Source organism: Zingiber officinale, chromosome 9A, assembly GCF_018446385.1.
Source record: "Zingiber officinale cultivar Zhangliang chromosome 9A, Zo_v1.1, whole genome shotgun sequence".
In the NCBI taxonomy this organism is placed as follows: domain Eukaryota; kingdom Viridiplantae; phylum Streptophyta; class Magnoliopsida; order Zingiberales; family Zingiberaceae; genus Zingiber; species Zingiber officinale.
This window is the reverse complement of record NC_056002.1, coordinates 53601524-53616003: the sequence shown is the minus strand read 5'-3', so window position 1 is coordinate 53616003 and position 14480 is coordinate 53601524. Positions and strand designations below refer to the sequence as shown.

The following is a 14480-nucleotide window of genomic DNA, read 5'->3' as shown; positions in this document are numbered from 1 at the left end:
CAATCCACCTACAATTTAGTTTAGTTGTAAAAAGTCTAGAGATAATGACTCAACCAGGTTCCTAATTAAGAATAATGCTAAAGATTATACGAGTTGTTAGCGCGATAACTGTTTGACGATCTTAGAGTCTTCTATATATAGAAACTAATCTTTTGCTTCGAGTAGCTACTTTAATTTGCCTACACTTAAAAACTTGGTGGACCTCATATCCACCTAACAAAAGTCTTCATTTTATTTATATAGTGTGGATCTATCAACTCTTTCAACTCCACAGCACACCGTGAGGTCTCATCCATGGCATCCTCTCTTCTTCCGCTCTCCCTTTCCTTCCTAATAATGGTCTCCTACTTAATGACTATCGCTGTTCCAAGTGCCATAGTAGCCGAGCAAATCAGGCACTTCGAGTTCAATGTACTTGTCTATTCCGCCCTGGGTTGTTTAATATGTGCATTGGTCATGCATTATATCTATGTATGTGTTCCATTGCAGGTGCAAATGGCCAAAGTGACTCGGCTCTGTAGCACCAAGAGCATTGTGACAGTGAACAAGCAATTCCCGGGGCCAGAGCTCATCGTGAGGGAAGGCGATCGTGTTGTTGTCAAAGTCACCAACCATGTCACGTACAACATCACCCTTCACTGGTATGGACACCAATTGTCCTTAGACAATGAGTTAGTCGATCCATTAATTTTTTGATATGTCTCAGGCATGGTATTCGACAACTAAGGAGTGGGTGGGCCGACGGACCAGCCTATGTGACTCAGTGCCCAATCCAAACCGGCCGAAGCTATGTGTACGATTTCACTATTATAGGACAAAGAGGCACCTTTTTTTGGCACGCCCATATCTCATGGCTTAGGGCTACCCTCTATGGCCCTCTTATTATTCTCCCAAAGATTGGGGTGCCCTATCCTTTCCCCGAACCCTACAAGGAAGTCCCTATCATCTTGGGTACGCATGCTAATCGTTATAACTATTGATCTAAAATGTTTGAGCTCACGTTAATAATAATTTGTTTGGAGAAAATTTATAAGTTAAGGTTCTTTAATATTCAGGGGAGTGGTGGAAGGCTGACACAGAGGCCGTCATTAGCCAAGCTCTTCAAAGCGGAGGAGGGCCTAATGTTTCGGATGCCTATACTATTAATGGCCTACCTGGTCCCCTGTACAATTGCTCAGATCAAGGTACCAATTAAGACTTTAATTATCAATGCTAAGGAGAGTAAACTTCTAGTATAATCGCCTAAATTAAATTAATGCTTTTGGATTATGTCGATTATGTTGATCGTCAAACTCTAACATTGTATCGTTCGTCCAACAATGGTTGAACTAAGGTTTTGAGTTGAACTGAGGTCTCTTAGTTTGAGGTGTTGCTGAGTCCGAAAGAATGATAAAGATGTGGCACATTCCCTATGCTCAGGTTACTCGGATGGATAACGTAAAAATACAAAAAGAAATAATTCATCATTCATCCATACCTAACTAGAGAATATTTGTATGCTAAAATATCTATTACAAATCAACCAATACATTGCCAAAGTGAGAGGGTGACAAGTTTATTATAATAGGATAGAGATTGATTTTCGATGGACATTTGCACTTGAAAATAAATTTCTTTCATCCTCTAGTTTATTGGCGGTTGGGTATAAATTGACCTTGGGATTTACCTCCCTAACCTAGGGATAAGCTTTCAAGGATGTTCGGGGTGAGTTAAATCATCTTTTGTTATAATTTTTAGGTAGATAGAAACCCCTAAGGTATGGTGCGATGATAAAAAATAGGATGAGTTCTCATGTAACGAGAGTTCAATTTTCACATAAGACATAATATACGCTCAGAATGTTCGAATCATTTGTGCTACTATACTATCAATCAAGACTCATATGTGCTTTTTAAATTTACTCTGATAATTAATAAATTTTTTTTATAGAATTAGATCGATGGTGTATATAGATATATAGTCGTGATATGCTGTGCGCCGCACAGTGCGTGACTGTGCACGTGCAGCATATCCGACTTTTTTTTCAATTATTTTTTTAAAATTTTAATTAAAAAAATTAATATTTATTTATATAAATCCCTAATACATAAATATATCCCCTAAACACATTACAATACTCTATAAATAATTAAATTTATTTCATTTTTAATTTTTCTTTTTACTAAACATTATAACACAATTGAGAACCCTAGGGATAAAATCTTTAAAAAATATATAACTTATAAATTATAACCCAATTGAGAAACATCAATCCTAAAAATAAAATCTGAAAAAAATATTTTAATTATTTTTTAATTCAAAATTTAAAAAATAATTAAAAAAAAAAAAAAAAACTGATATCCTACGCGATGTGCACAGTCGCGCAAGATATCAGATTCATATATATATATATATATATATATATATATATATATATATATATATATATATATATATATATATATATAGTTGATAAGTGGTTATTAGTTTACTCAGAGATTAAACCTGAGAATTAACAAGGCGTAAATCTCTGGAATCCTTATTTCACCCCCTCTTCCCCGTGCAGTTTAATTACCTTGATTTATTTCCTTCGTAATTATTTTGATTTATCTCTGGCCCTGAAAGGGACCGGCGAGAAAAAGGCCACTGTACTGACCTTCCAAGTAAGGTTGACTGTACTAAATAAAACCTTATCAGTTATCACCATGTGTGAATTTATCGCTTAACCTTTGAACTCGATAATCTTTAAACCCCAAAAATGTTTAGATACGTTCAAGTTGAAGGTGAAGGCAGGGAAGACGTACATGCTCCGCCTCATCAACGCCGCACTCAACGACGAGCTCTTCTTCAGCGTCGCCGACCACAAAATCACTGTCGTCGATGTCGACGGCGTCTATGTCAAGCCCTTCGACGCCGACGTCATCATCATCACCCCCGGCCAAACGAGCAACCTCCTACTCCGCACCAAGCCGAGCTATCCCAACGCCGCCTTCCTCATGGAGGCCAGGCCTTACTCCACCGCCCGCCGAGGCACATACGACAACACCACCGTCGCCGGCGAGCTCGAGTACGAGTACCAAACCGCCGCCTCCCACAAGGCCCTCCCCCTCCGGGCGCCGACGCTGCCGGCGTTCAAAGACACCTCCTTCGCCGCGAAGTTCGCCAGGAAGCTGCGCAGCCTGGCGACTCCCCTGTTCCCGGCGAGGGTCCCCCGCGGCGACGCCGTCAGGCGATTCTTCTTCACGGTGGGGCTGGGGACCCTCCCCTGCCCTGCGAACGCCACGTGCCAGGGGCCCACCAACGACACCATGTTCGCGGCGGCGATCAACAACATCTCCTTCGTGACGCCGGCGACTGCCCTGCTTCAGGCGCACTACTTCAAGCGGTCGAGGGGGGTCTACACGCAGGACTTCCCCGAGTTACCGGCGGCGCCGTTCGACTACACCGAGGCGCCGCCGAACGACAACACGGCCGTAAAAATCGGGACGAGGCTGGCGGTGCTGCCGTTCAACACCAGCGTGGAGGTGGTGATGCAGGACACGAACATTCTCGGGGCGGAGAGCCATCCGCTGCACCTCCATGGATTCAACTTCTTCGTTGTCGGGCAGGGCTCCGGAAACTTCGACCAGGACAACCATCCGGTTGTCTTCAACTTGGTGGATCCGGTTGAGAGGAACACCGTCGGCGTGCCGGCCGGCGGTTGGGTGGCCATTCGATTTTTAGCCGACAACCCAGGTACGAATTCGAAATTACCGAAAATTAAGGGACCTATCCGCTAAATCTATCAGAATTCTCAAGAAATATTCATTTTACATCCTAAACTCCGCATACGCTTACCATTTTAACCCTCGATCATTAGCTCACTCCTTTTTTGCGCAATTTGTAAACAAGTCTAAAGTTGTTGCTATAGATTTAGTATTGATTCTATTTCTTGGTTAAACAACCGAATAAAATATTATATCATTAAACAATCGATTACAATTTCAGGAGTGTGGCTCATGCATTGTCACATAGAGACCCATTTGACTTGGGGTTTGAAGATGGGTTGGTTGGTACTCGATGGGAGCCTTCCGAGCCAAAAGTTGCCTCCTCCGCCGTCAGATCTCCCGAGATGTTGATCTTGATCGATGGATAAATTAATCATCAATTCTTAGTTAATTAATTTGCGACTAATTAAGTTGGCATCTAAAATTTCTATGCACTTCTTATGCGGGTAGTGCTTTTCCTTTCATTTAGATGTGTGTTTGTGGTGCAGGAAGATGGAGGAGGAAAAAACCTAAGCACAAAAGTTTGATGGTTTTCGAATTATCTAATAAGATGTCGAATTGTGCCTTGAATTTAATAATTATTAATATTGACAGTTTCACAAAATAATTGATTAATAAATCAGATTTTATTCTATTTCCACAACAAATCAAATAATTGGTTGCTTAATTAAACTAATTAAAAAAGATCATAATCTCCCCTTTACCTCTAATGCATTATATTATATGTCCCATCCTCTTCTTCTACCTTTTCCAAGAGATAATTATTCATAGCTATTATCTTAACATTAAAGTTTAATCTAATATTTTATTTTTTTAATTGATGTTGATTCAACATTAAAAATATATTGATTGTTCTCTAATAATTGAATAATTTTTTAATAAATATTATATATTTAATTCCATCCATAAATTTATTTTCTTTCCGTCCAGTATCAATAAGAATTCCACTTCTAAAATTTACTTTCTAAAATTGAGGGTAAATGATTCATTTTATTAAATTTAGATAATCATTTTTCACTAAACACTACATCAAATACCCTAAAATTTTCATCTTCCTTAATTTTTTATTATTTTCTTCTCTTTATTCTATTTTTTATTATTATATTTATGGAATAAGTGGAATGAGAAAGATTAAAAAGAAATATTATTTTATTTTTAGGATAGAGGTTTCATTCCCTAAATTTTTAGAGAATCATTATTCATCAAATCTAAATTTAGGAAATGGATAAGGTAACTGATGCAAAGGATTTTTAATTATCCTATCCAAAATTTAAGATAAAATTTTTGGATAGAATAACTGATATAGATGTTCTTAATGATCGTATTATGATAGGTATATGTCATACCAATTTGTTATACATCCATTTGCATCCTCCAGATTAAAAACAAATCACAAATTAAAAAACGAAATAAAGTTTTTTTAAAAAAATAAGAATTTTAAAAAATAAAAGGACGCCCCCTATTATCATCGCTTTAATCAAGTACCTTTTTAAAAAATATTGGGCAAAAATTTAAAAGTACCTCTTTTATTAAAATGCCAAAAGTGTTTCTCTCAACTCGGCTCATTTTTATTTTCAAAAATAGATTCATAACTATTGTAATATAGATACTCCAACTTTAATCAATAATTTATAATAATATAATACTATATTATAATTATTATAATATCAACCTTCAAATCTAATTAATATTAATATTAGTTAATGATTATGTTTAAATCTGATGAGATGAAGCGCTGATGTTTTGGTGGATGAAGATGGTGAAGAAGATGAATCCCAAGGATCTAAAGAAGCTCCGATGCGGTGGATCTCCGGCAAAACTCCTAGGGATGACGAGGAAGGCTAATGAAGAAGATCCCGGTGATGTGGATCTGAAGAATGAAACCTTCGACGAAGTAGATTCGAAGAAGATGAAGTCCGGTGAAATGGGTCTGGCGAAGAAGAACTCCGGCGAAGTAGATCTGCTAGAGAGAACCTCGCCTGCACGAGATCCGTCAACAAAACGTTAGTGACCTAAGACCGGAATGGGAATCCCTAGCTAGGTCCTCCGACGCTCAAGTCAGTTCTCTCATTGGAAGATGAAGCAAAAGGAAGAAGAACAATAACACCGAAGTGGAATTACGGTTTGAGTGATGATGTTCACCTTGCCTTACCAGCGGAGAGGATTCCCCTTTTTATACCACCTCATATAACCTCCGCAGTCATGAGGTGGACCCCGATTCGTTAGAGTTTGTTAGGAGATGACATCATCTGCAATAATAGTTCAAGAAATCTTTTTTTTACCCTAGATGTACTTTCTTTGTTGTTTAATTCACCTGCAGAAGTCTCTAGAAAATATTTCCCGTCAAATGAAACAGATTGTCATGTGATCACTTATTGTTCATATATCATTAATATAGCAGATGCATTTGTATATTGAGAATATTTTCTGTTAAGCTAATCTTGGTCAAGTATATGTAAAGGGTATAATAAGGTTGTTTATACCCGACCAAATTTCCTGTTATACTAATAGCCTTAGGAGAATATGCCCGCCTGTAATTCTATTACCTAGCGTATTATGCTTATAATTGACCGGATATTTCCAAGCCGAGCCCGTTCTGACAATCTTAGTTTATATGTTTGCTCACTCACCCAAGATTATATTACCGAGCGAGTTATGTTCATGTTCGGCCGGGATTCTACTACCGAGTGTGTTATATTTATATTGTGTTTATGCCCGATCGGGCTTTGCCTATCGAATCACGTTGAGCCTCATGCTATGCAATCGGTCTTTGCTTGGCCGACTATAGAGATTACTTAGAAATGCATACCTTTAAGCTCGGTTGGGCTTTGCTTGCTGAGCGTTCCTAGGTTCATTAACACTCTGTTACTTTAGTTTAACCAGCACTTTATGCTCGATCAGACCTTGACTGTCGAACGTATCTGAATGTGCTAATCCTTTGTCCGTTTCTTAGTTCAATCGAGCTTGCGTTCTCCATCGAGCTTGCGTTCTCCATCGAGCTTATATTCTCGGTCGGAATTTCATGCTCGACCGAGGTTTTCTTACCGAGCATGCGTGTGCGTGCTAATGTTTTGCCTATTTCAGTTCGTCTGGTACTCCATGTTCAGTTGAGCTTTGCTTGCCGAGCATATCTACATGCGTCATGCTCTTAGTCGGTTTTAGTCTGTCCGGTGCTACATTCTCGATCGGGATTTGCTTACCGAGCGTATTTATCTCACCCGAGCTTCCCTATTTCTTCTTTCTTCCACTTATATCCCCTTTCATATTATTATACGGATCCGCTCCTTATAACCCATATCAGTTAATATTATATTTTGGTGACTACAAAATTATAGCCGCTCCAGATAAAACAAATAAGAGTATTTTTTAAGAATAAAAATAGATTTATGGCTATTTTGATAATAAATGAAAAAAGAATGCGCTTTGATTTTTATCCAAAAATATTAAAATAGTACTTTATTATATTTTTTAATTAAAAACATCCTTATTCTAATATTATTGCAGCACTTATGGTCTACAACATGTAAGCAAATATTATTACTGACCTCAGGTCAAAGCCTCATATATTATTCATCCGAGGCGTTTTGATTGGATTGGAGGCACCTTGGAGTAGTTGGCCGAAGCCTTTGTGCTAGGGGTGCAGAGGTGCCTCAGATAGAAGGAGGTGCTTCCCCGTGTAGATAAGAATTGAGATCGCGAAGGATAAAGTCTTGGCGAACCGAGGTGCCTCCAGTGGAAAGGATCGGAGGTGCCTCCGCGTGGATAAAAGCCACTGCCTTCGATGAAGATTAGATCGATCGGAGACATCTCCAAGTGAAGGAGGCTCCTTGGATCATCTATAAAAGATGTTGTCGAACAATGCATTATACACAACTTCTACGCTTAATCTCTATTGCTCTCAAGACGTCTACAATGCTACAATCCTACTACAATGCTGCTCCGCCCAACACTTGTGCTCACTTCAACTTCTTCATTCTTTGTATTGGGTAATGAATTGCATTTAATTTATTTTAATTGCTATATAGGGGAAGTGTAGAGTTGTTATACTTCTCTTCATTCTTGTATTCGATTCACTCTTTCAGCGTTAATGGAAGAAGTTTTCACTACAAGAAAAAAGCCTTACAACAACGGTTTTTCACCGTTGTCGTATCCCCTTTCTGACTGTTGTTAAAGGCTGTGTTGTTAAAGGGGGTACTCAAAGACAATGGTTTTTAACCGTTGTCTTTGAAGACAAAGACAACAGTTTTTACAACGGTGAAAAACTGTTGTCTTTTCCTTCAAAGACAACAGTTTTTCACCGTTGTCTTTGAGCGTCTACCTTTAATAACAGGGTCTTCAACAACAGTTTTAACCTATTTACGACAACAGTGAAAAACCGTTGTCTTTTTTTGATAAAAAAATATTAAAATTTATTATACAATTTTCTAGTATTATAAATCATTCAAAATACTAAATTTGTAAATAAAATTTAACATATAATTTTCTAACATTCGAAAATAATATTTACAACATTCCGAAGAAATTTCAAAAGCAGCCAACAAAATGACAACGACACTATTAAAACAAAGGTAGAACAACACAACATCCTAATCCTAGAAGAGTAACACAACATCCTAATCTTGATATCCAGTTTTGAAGAGTTAGATCATTTGAACTACTTTTACCATGTACAACACTAGAAGAGTAACAAAACACTGCTTCTTAATTCTCCTAATCCTTCATCTTCTTCATCCTTGCCATGTTTGCATCGTACTTGGATCGAAGTGGACCAAATAGATAAAGAAAGAAGATAAACTAGATGCCTTCATCTTCTTCATCCTTGCTTCTTAATTCTCCTAATCCTTCATCTTCTTCATCCTTGCTTCTTAATTCTCCTAATCCTTCAAACTCCACCTGTAAGAAGAAGATAAAGAAATGTCACTTGATCTAAACTAAATGCCTATGAATAATAAAAAAAATCTGAAATCTCATAAAGTAGACTTAATTCATGCATTAATAATGCATCATATTGAATGCCTCTCCATGACTAGCTTAATAGCCTGTGCTATAGACATGTCTTCATTTGTTTCATACCTGAGTTTGTTAGCCTGTAAATGTTGAACAGTCATTTCACAAGAGAAATATTTCCAAGTTATCAGCACTGCAAATATAAGGTTAATAAAGAACTTACCTCTTCCAGAATGGTTTCAAACACCTTACCAACTTTTTCCACTAGATCTTGAGGCACTTGATGTCCATCACCATCAAAGAGTGCGTAGCTGAAAAATAGAAGTAAATTTGTCTCCATAAGATTATAGTCTCCATGATCAGTGATATCTGTTAGTTATTCAGTTAACCATTACCTCTGCAAGTCATGATCATACAAGACAGAATTGTCACCAGAAGTCAGATTGATGTTAGGTTTTCTATCCCAACTGTGTAAGAAGTTACTTCCTTAGAATTGCAATCCCCTATCATTTTCATTTCATAGCTTAAGTGCAACGGTAAAATTATTGTCGCATGACCTGGTAATCACTGGTTCAAATTTAAGGAAACAAGAGGAATTTTGTGCACTGGGTTGTTTCTCTAATGAACACAGAGTGCAAATTCTACTTACACATCAGGACAAGCGACCTTGTTATTGCTGCATTTCTCCCATTTCACAACTTGATCAGACCACTCTCCCTGTTGTTCAACTAAAAGCTTTAATCAAAACTAACACAAAGACATCAAAAAAAAAACTCACGGAAAATTATCTCACAGTGATGTTTTGTTTGAGTGCGTCGAGAAATTCCTCCACAACATTGTCGTAAAATCGATCTCCTGCTGTCTCAATAATATCTTTATCCCAGACCTGCATTGCAGCATATATCCGCACATGAAAATTAGTGTGAAAAATGGTGAAAGAGATTTTCAAAAAAATAAACCAAATTCCTACTTTATGGAGCTCTGATTTCCTTCTAAACCAACGCACTGGGATCGTATTTCCTCCTCTATCAGAAGTAAATCCTACATGAAGAGGCTAAACAATTCCGAATCGACATCAGTTGGTGCAAATAACTGAAGAAAGCAATTAAGAAATAGTCTCTTCTACCTGATGGATGTCACCCATTAAGTGAGAAAGGAATAGAAGTGCTTCAGTGAGATTATCTAGATTACAGGTAAAAAAAAATAGAGGAAATGAATTAAGTAGAAATGATATCAATATAACATAGGACATAGAAACTATCTTTGATATATTAATTACATTGTGATTCATCGGCAGAGCTTCCATAGGTGAGAAGCTGATTAGTATAATTAGTGATGGCACCTGAGACACACCTCCCTTTCACGCCATCTTCATCTTTGCAATCCCCTGATCATAACCAACAACATATCATTGCTAATACTAGAACGATATTGTATGGACTAGAATAAACACAATCAAAGCATGCATGAACACTAACTGTTGTAATTATAAGTGCAAAGATCATCAGGGGTATCAATGTAGTGAAGTTCCGACGACCAATGGTATCGAAACTTGATTGTATCTGCCCAAGAGCAAAGGGTGCTTAGGTCGTTCTCTGCGTAGGCAGGGAGTAGTTCTTTAACCGCTGCAGCTGCTGACTCACTTAAACGATCCTGGGTAATCTGGCAAATAATCTGGTGGCCGACAATTCCCCATCCATAAGTGAAGGCTGGGAATGCTAAGAGCAGGAAGAAAGAGGTCAGCGTGTGAGACTTGAAGTAGAAGCCCATTTCTGTGATCTGGTGGTTGTGGCCTCAAATGAGATGAATCCGAGAGATTATATTGCAACACTTTTGAGTTCAGTCTTTGTCATATACATTGAAAGGGAAGGTGGAAGTAGACGAGCAAGAAAGTTAATGCAAAGCTGTAATTGTATTTTGAGGAAAGTTAATGCAAAGCTGTAATTGTATTTTGAGGCAAGAAACGCTTTGGCATGTAATGGAAACAAAAACACAAAAAAAAGAAGCATACCAGGCTGCTCCCAGGTTTTGGAGCAGGAGGGTCTCCTCCAACGGAAGCGAACGCTCCGCTAACGAGCTTGGAACCCCCTCAAACCAGATACACCCACCGCCATCCCCATGGAGGACCGACGTCGGCAACTCATCGGCGATGCGGAAACCGGCACCGTCGGGTCTATCGAGGACACCACGATGACGAAGATGGGGAATCTCATCCAATAGATTATCGATATCGAGCTCCTCCGCTCTCTTTCCCATTATCACGTCTCGCTCCTCCAAGAGTCTGGCAGAATCAGGAAAGAAACGGGATAAGAGGAGGATTAGGGTTCGACGACCAGGATTTGTGGCACGGGGAGCCTTCGCGGAGGCGAAGAAGAAGAGTGTGGAGCAAGAAGACGATAGAAGGGGCTTTATACAGAGGAATGCGAAGAGGGCGAGCCCAGAGTACCGCAGACGGCGAGAAGATGCAGGAGTATCTAGGGTTTTCGACGAGAAGATGCAGGAGGAAGAAGTAGAGGACACTTACTGTTAGTGGATTTCATGTAGGAGGTCTTGCCGGTGAGGGCGTCCTTAATGGACTCGTGGACTGCTGCTGCTCCTACGCGGCTCCGGTGAGCGAGAGATTGTGAGAAAAGAGAAAAGAGGGACGGATTGAGAAGATAAAAGGGTGGAATGCGGCGGCAAAAAACTTTCGGGGAGAGGGAAAGAAAAAAGCGGGGCAAAAATTGGCGAAGGGGAAAAAACGGCGAAGGAAAAAAAACACCAGTATTCAACATCACTTAAGACAACGGCTTTTAAAAACTGTTGTCGTAATCCCAAAAAAAAGCGCACATAGACAACAGTTTTCAAAAACTGTTGTTATAGCATTTAAAAACCGTTGTCGTAGTCTTAAAAAAACATAAATAGACAACGATTTTTAAAAACCGTTGTCGTAGGCCAAAAAAATTGCTAAAAGACAACGGTTTTGGTTAAAACCGTTGTTAAAAGGCAAAAAGACAACGGTTTGGTATAAAACCGTTGTCGTTTGAGTGTTGTTGAATGACGTTTTTCTTGTAGTGTTTTAGTGGATTGCGCATCGGTACTGTCCGAGGGATCACGAGTCTTGAAGTAGGAGTCACCGAAGGCTCTGAACTAAGTAATAACTTATGTTCGCATTTGTTTTGTTGCTTTCTTATTTCATTCAAAAGTTATTCCACTACACATTCACACTTGTTTTTAAAAGAATTCGAAAATGATAAGTTTTAAAATCACATGATTAACCTCCCCTTGTAAGTACTCCAGGTAGTTTTGACATAGCGAACCAAATTAAAGTTATGTCTTATTGTGTTTTGATCCTTGTGTCTAAGTGTGCAAGATGTTAGGAACATAAAAAGTTGAGCGGAAGACGCAGCTAGCGAGAAGGATATCACGGGAAAGGAGCCTACCCCTTAAATAAAGGATCATTACCATTTGTTATGTTTAAAAGAATTCATATATCTCCATAATGATATGATATTATCCACTTTAGACCTAAGACTTTATGGTTTTATTTTTGAGCTCTATCCAAAATGCCTTAACCAATAGAGATATCTTTTTTCCTTTTAAAATTCATAATTTTTTCCATGTCATTTCAATGTGGGGACTTTAATTATATTTCTAATAGCACCAACAACACGAACAATCTAGTACAAGTTAAACACGGTATTGTGTTCTTTTATTTAGTGCCTCTAATTGCGACAATATGGATCAAATGGGTAGTCCCTTTCCTCAGCTAACCACTTGGCTTATGTCCAAGAGACTAATCGATTTGCCCCTTCGATATAAGTGACTTGATTAGTTAGACCAACTTGTGTGATTGTCTCTTCAACTTGACTCTCGTTTAATCGTTTAGAAGATTAGACCGCACAAAATCGAGCTAGGTCAAATTAGGTTACACGTAGTCAAACCTAATTGTCATCTCTAATTATGAAGGTATGGTATGACAATGTGACATAAGATACTTATGTATAGTAAAAATATCATCCAACTTTTGTCTTTAAATATAAATAAATAAATTCTAAAAAATTGCTCATAATTTTTTTTTCTCTAAAAAATGTTTGTTATGTGCTATCTTAACTAATTAAGTATATTTATATTCGCTATATTTGTATAGAGGTGTAAAATAGGGACTGATCTATTATATGTGCTCGATGAAATTAGGGAAGAATGAATAAAAACTGACCAATTCCCAATTCGATCGCTAATTTATTGCTAAATACATTTAATAATATATTAACAATTGAATCTTCAGTTATTAAATGTTGATTTTCTTATAGTGATATTTTTTCATCGTATTTGATAACGATAAAGTATTACACTTCCCTAATGGCATTTGATCCGGCGAGCGTTGCTAATCTCAAAGGTGCCCGAGAGCTGCTGGGCGGCCAACTGAAAATCTGAATGAAGCGTCATCCGACCGGCTCCAACATGCCGGGCGGCCTGCAAGCCCGCTATAAGAGCCTCATACTCTGCTTCGTTATTGGTGGCTCTGTAATCCAGCCGAACGGATAAGTGCATCCTTTCTTCTTGGAGAGATAGTAATAACACGTCAATCCCGCTCCCGAGCCGAGTCGCCGATCCATCTACAAATATTTTCCACATAGCTTCTGGCTCTGGCCTTTGTACTTCGGTGATAAAATCTGCCAAGGACTGCGCCTTTATCGCCGAACGGGGATGATACTGAATGTCGAATTCGCTCAACTCCGTAGTCCATTTGATGAGCCGTCCGGACGCTTCTGGGTTCAACAACACTCTTCCCAAGGGGCTATTTGTCCGGACGATGATAGTATGAGCCAAGAAATAAGGGCGAAGTCTCCGAGCGGCGAGGACCAAAGCAAAAGTCAGCTTCTCGAGCCCAGTGTAGCGAGATTCAGTGTCTTTTAAAATATGGCTTAAGAAATACACGGGTTCTTCTTCGCTCCCCCTCACTAATGCCGAGTCTACTGCTTGCTCAGTTGAAGATAAATAAATACAAAGCGGCTCACTGATGTTGGCCTTTTTGCATGTCACGAGGCGCTCTAAATTAATAAAGATTGAAACTCACATAAACTAAATGAAACACGTGTAGTAAGGAGTCCCAAGTCGTATTTTTCCAAGGTTAACTAGTGAATGTGTGATTTCTAGAATTCGATTCAAATTTAATTATTTCGTCAACAAGATCAATTAAACTTTTCCATTCAATTCACATTAGCTCAAACAACAAATCTTCATTTAACTCTCATCTAAACATGATCAAACTCGTTTCAACAATTTAGACTCAATTAAATTCAAACAATGATCACATCTTCAATCTATAATAACAGTAAAAGAAATGAACTCTTAGCCAACACTCACTTATAGAAACCCAAACTATTTCCAATTTATAATCGCAATTACTTCAACAACCCAACTCAAGAATTCAATCACAATAGTAGTAGACAGAGGTAGCAATCTAACATCAGAATAGGCATCCCATATTTAGGCATGATCATAGTCTAAACGTATCTAATGAAATGAACAAAAACTTTGCTAACTATATAACCTAAACTAATCAAACTAATGTTAATCAGAGCATCTAATTAAGAACACAACCTGGTTAGCAAGCTAATCCAATTGTTAAACAAAACTTGGATTGCAGTAACTCACAGAAATCAGAATTGCAGGTTAGAAATCAGAACCGGGGTTTCAAAAGAAAACTCAAACAGAATCTGAAATAAGAAAAATGAATTGCAATGTTAAGTAATCAGATCAATAGATCTGAGCAGATTCGAGATCAATGCAAAGACAAAGATA

At 38.2% G+C, this 14480-nt stretch overlaps 2 protein-coding genes and 1 long non-coding RNA gene across 3 annotated transcripts; 1 reads left to right on the top strand and 2 right to left on the bottom strand.

Annotated features, from left to right (window-relative positions):
• The first annotated feature begins 212 nt into the window (after positions 1-212).
• Positions 213-4308, top strand: LOC122018533 (laccase-4-like). Its single transcript, XM_042575871.1, has 6 exons — positions 213-411; positions 490-641; positions 707-951; positions 1056-1184; positions 2746-3714; positions 3967-4308. Exons 1-6 carry the CDS (start codon positions 295-297, stop codon positions 4095-4097), a joined length of 1743 nt encoding a protein of 580 aa, XP_042431805.1. The 5' UTR covers positions 213-294; the 3' UTR covers positions 4098-4308.
• Positions 4309-8749: 4441 nt separating this feature from the next.
• On the bottom strand, positions 8750-9585 carry LOC122019216. Its single transcript, XM_042576709.1, has 4 exons — positions 9487-9585; positions 9343-9410; positions 8917-9004; positions 8750-8833 (listed from the first exon to the last, which is right to left on the bottom strand). Exons 1-4 carry the CDS (start codon positions 9583-9585, stop codon positions 8750-8752), a joined length of 339 nt encoding a protein of 112 aa, XP_042432643.1.
• Positions 9586-9661: 76 nt separating this feature from the next.
• On the bottom strand, positions 9662-10057 carry LOC122021276. Its single transcript, XR_006122493.1, has 3 exons — positions 9973-10057; positions 9820-9875; positions 9662-9747 (listed from the first exon to the last, which is right to left on the bottom strand). It is a non-coding gene; the product is annotated as an uncharacterized LOC122021276 (long non-coding RNA).
• Between the last annotated feature and the right edge of the window lie 4423 nt (positions 10058-14480).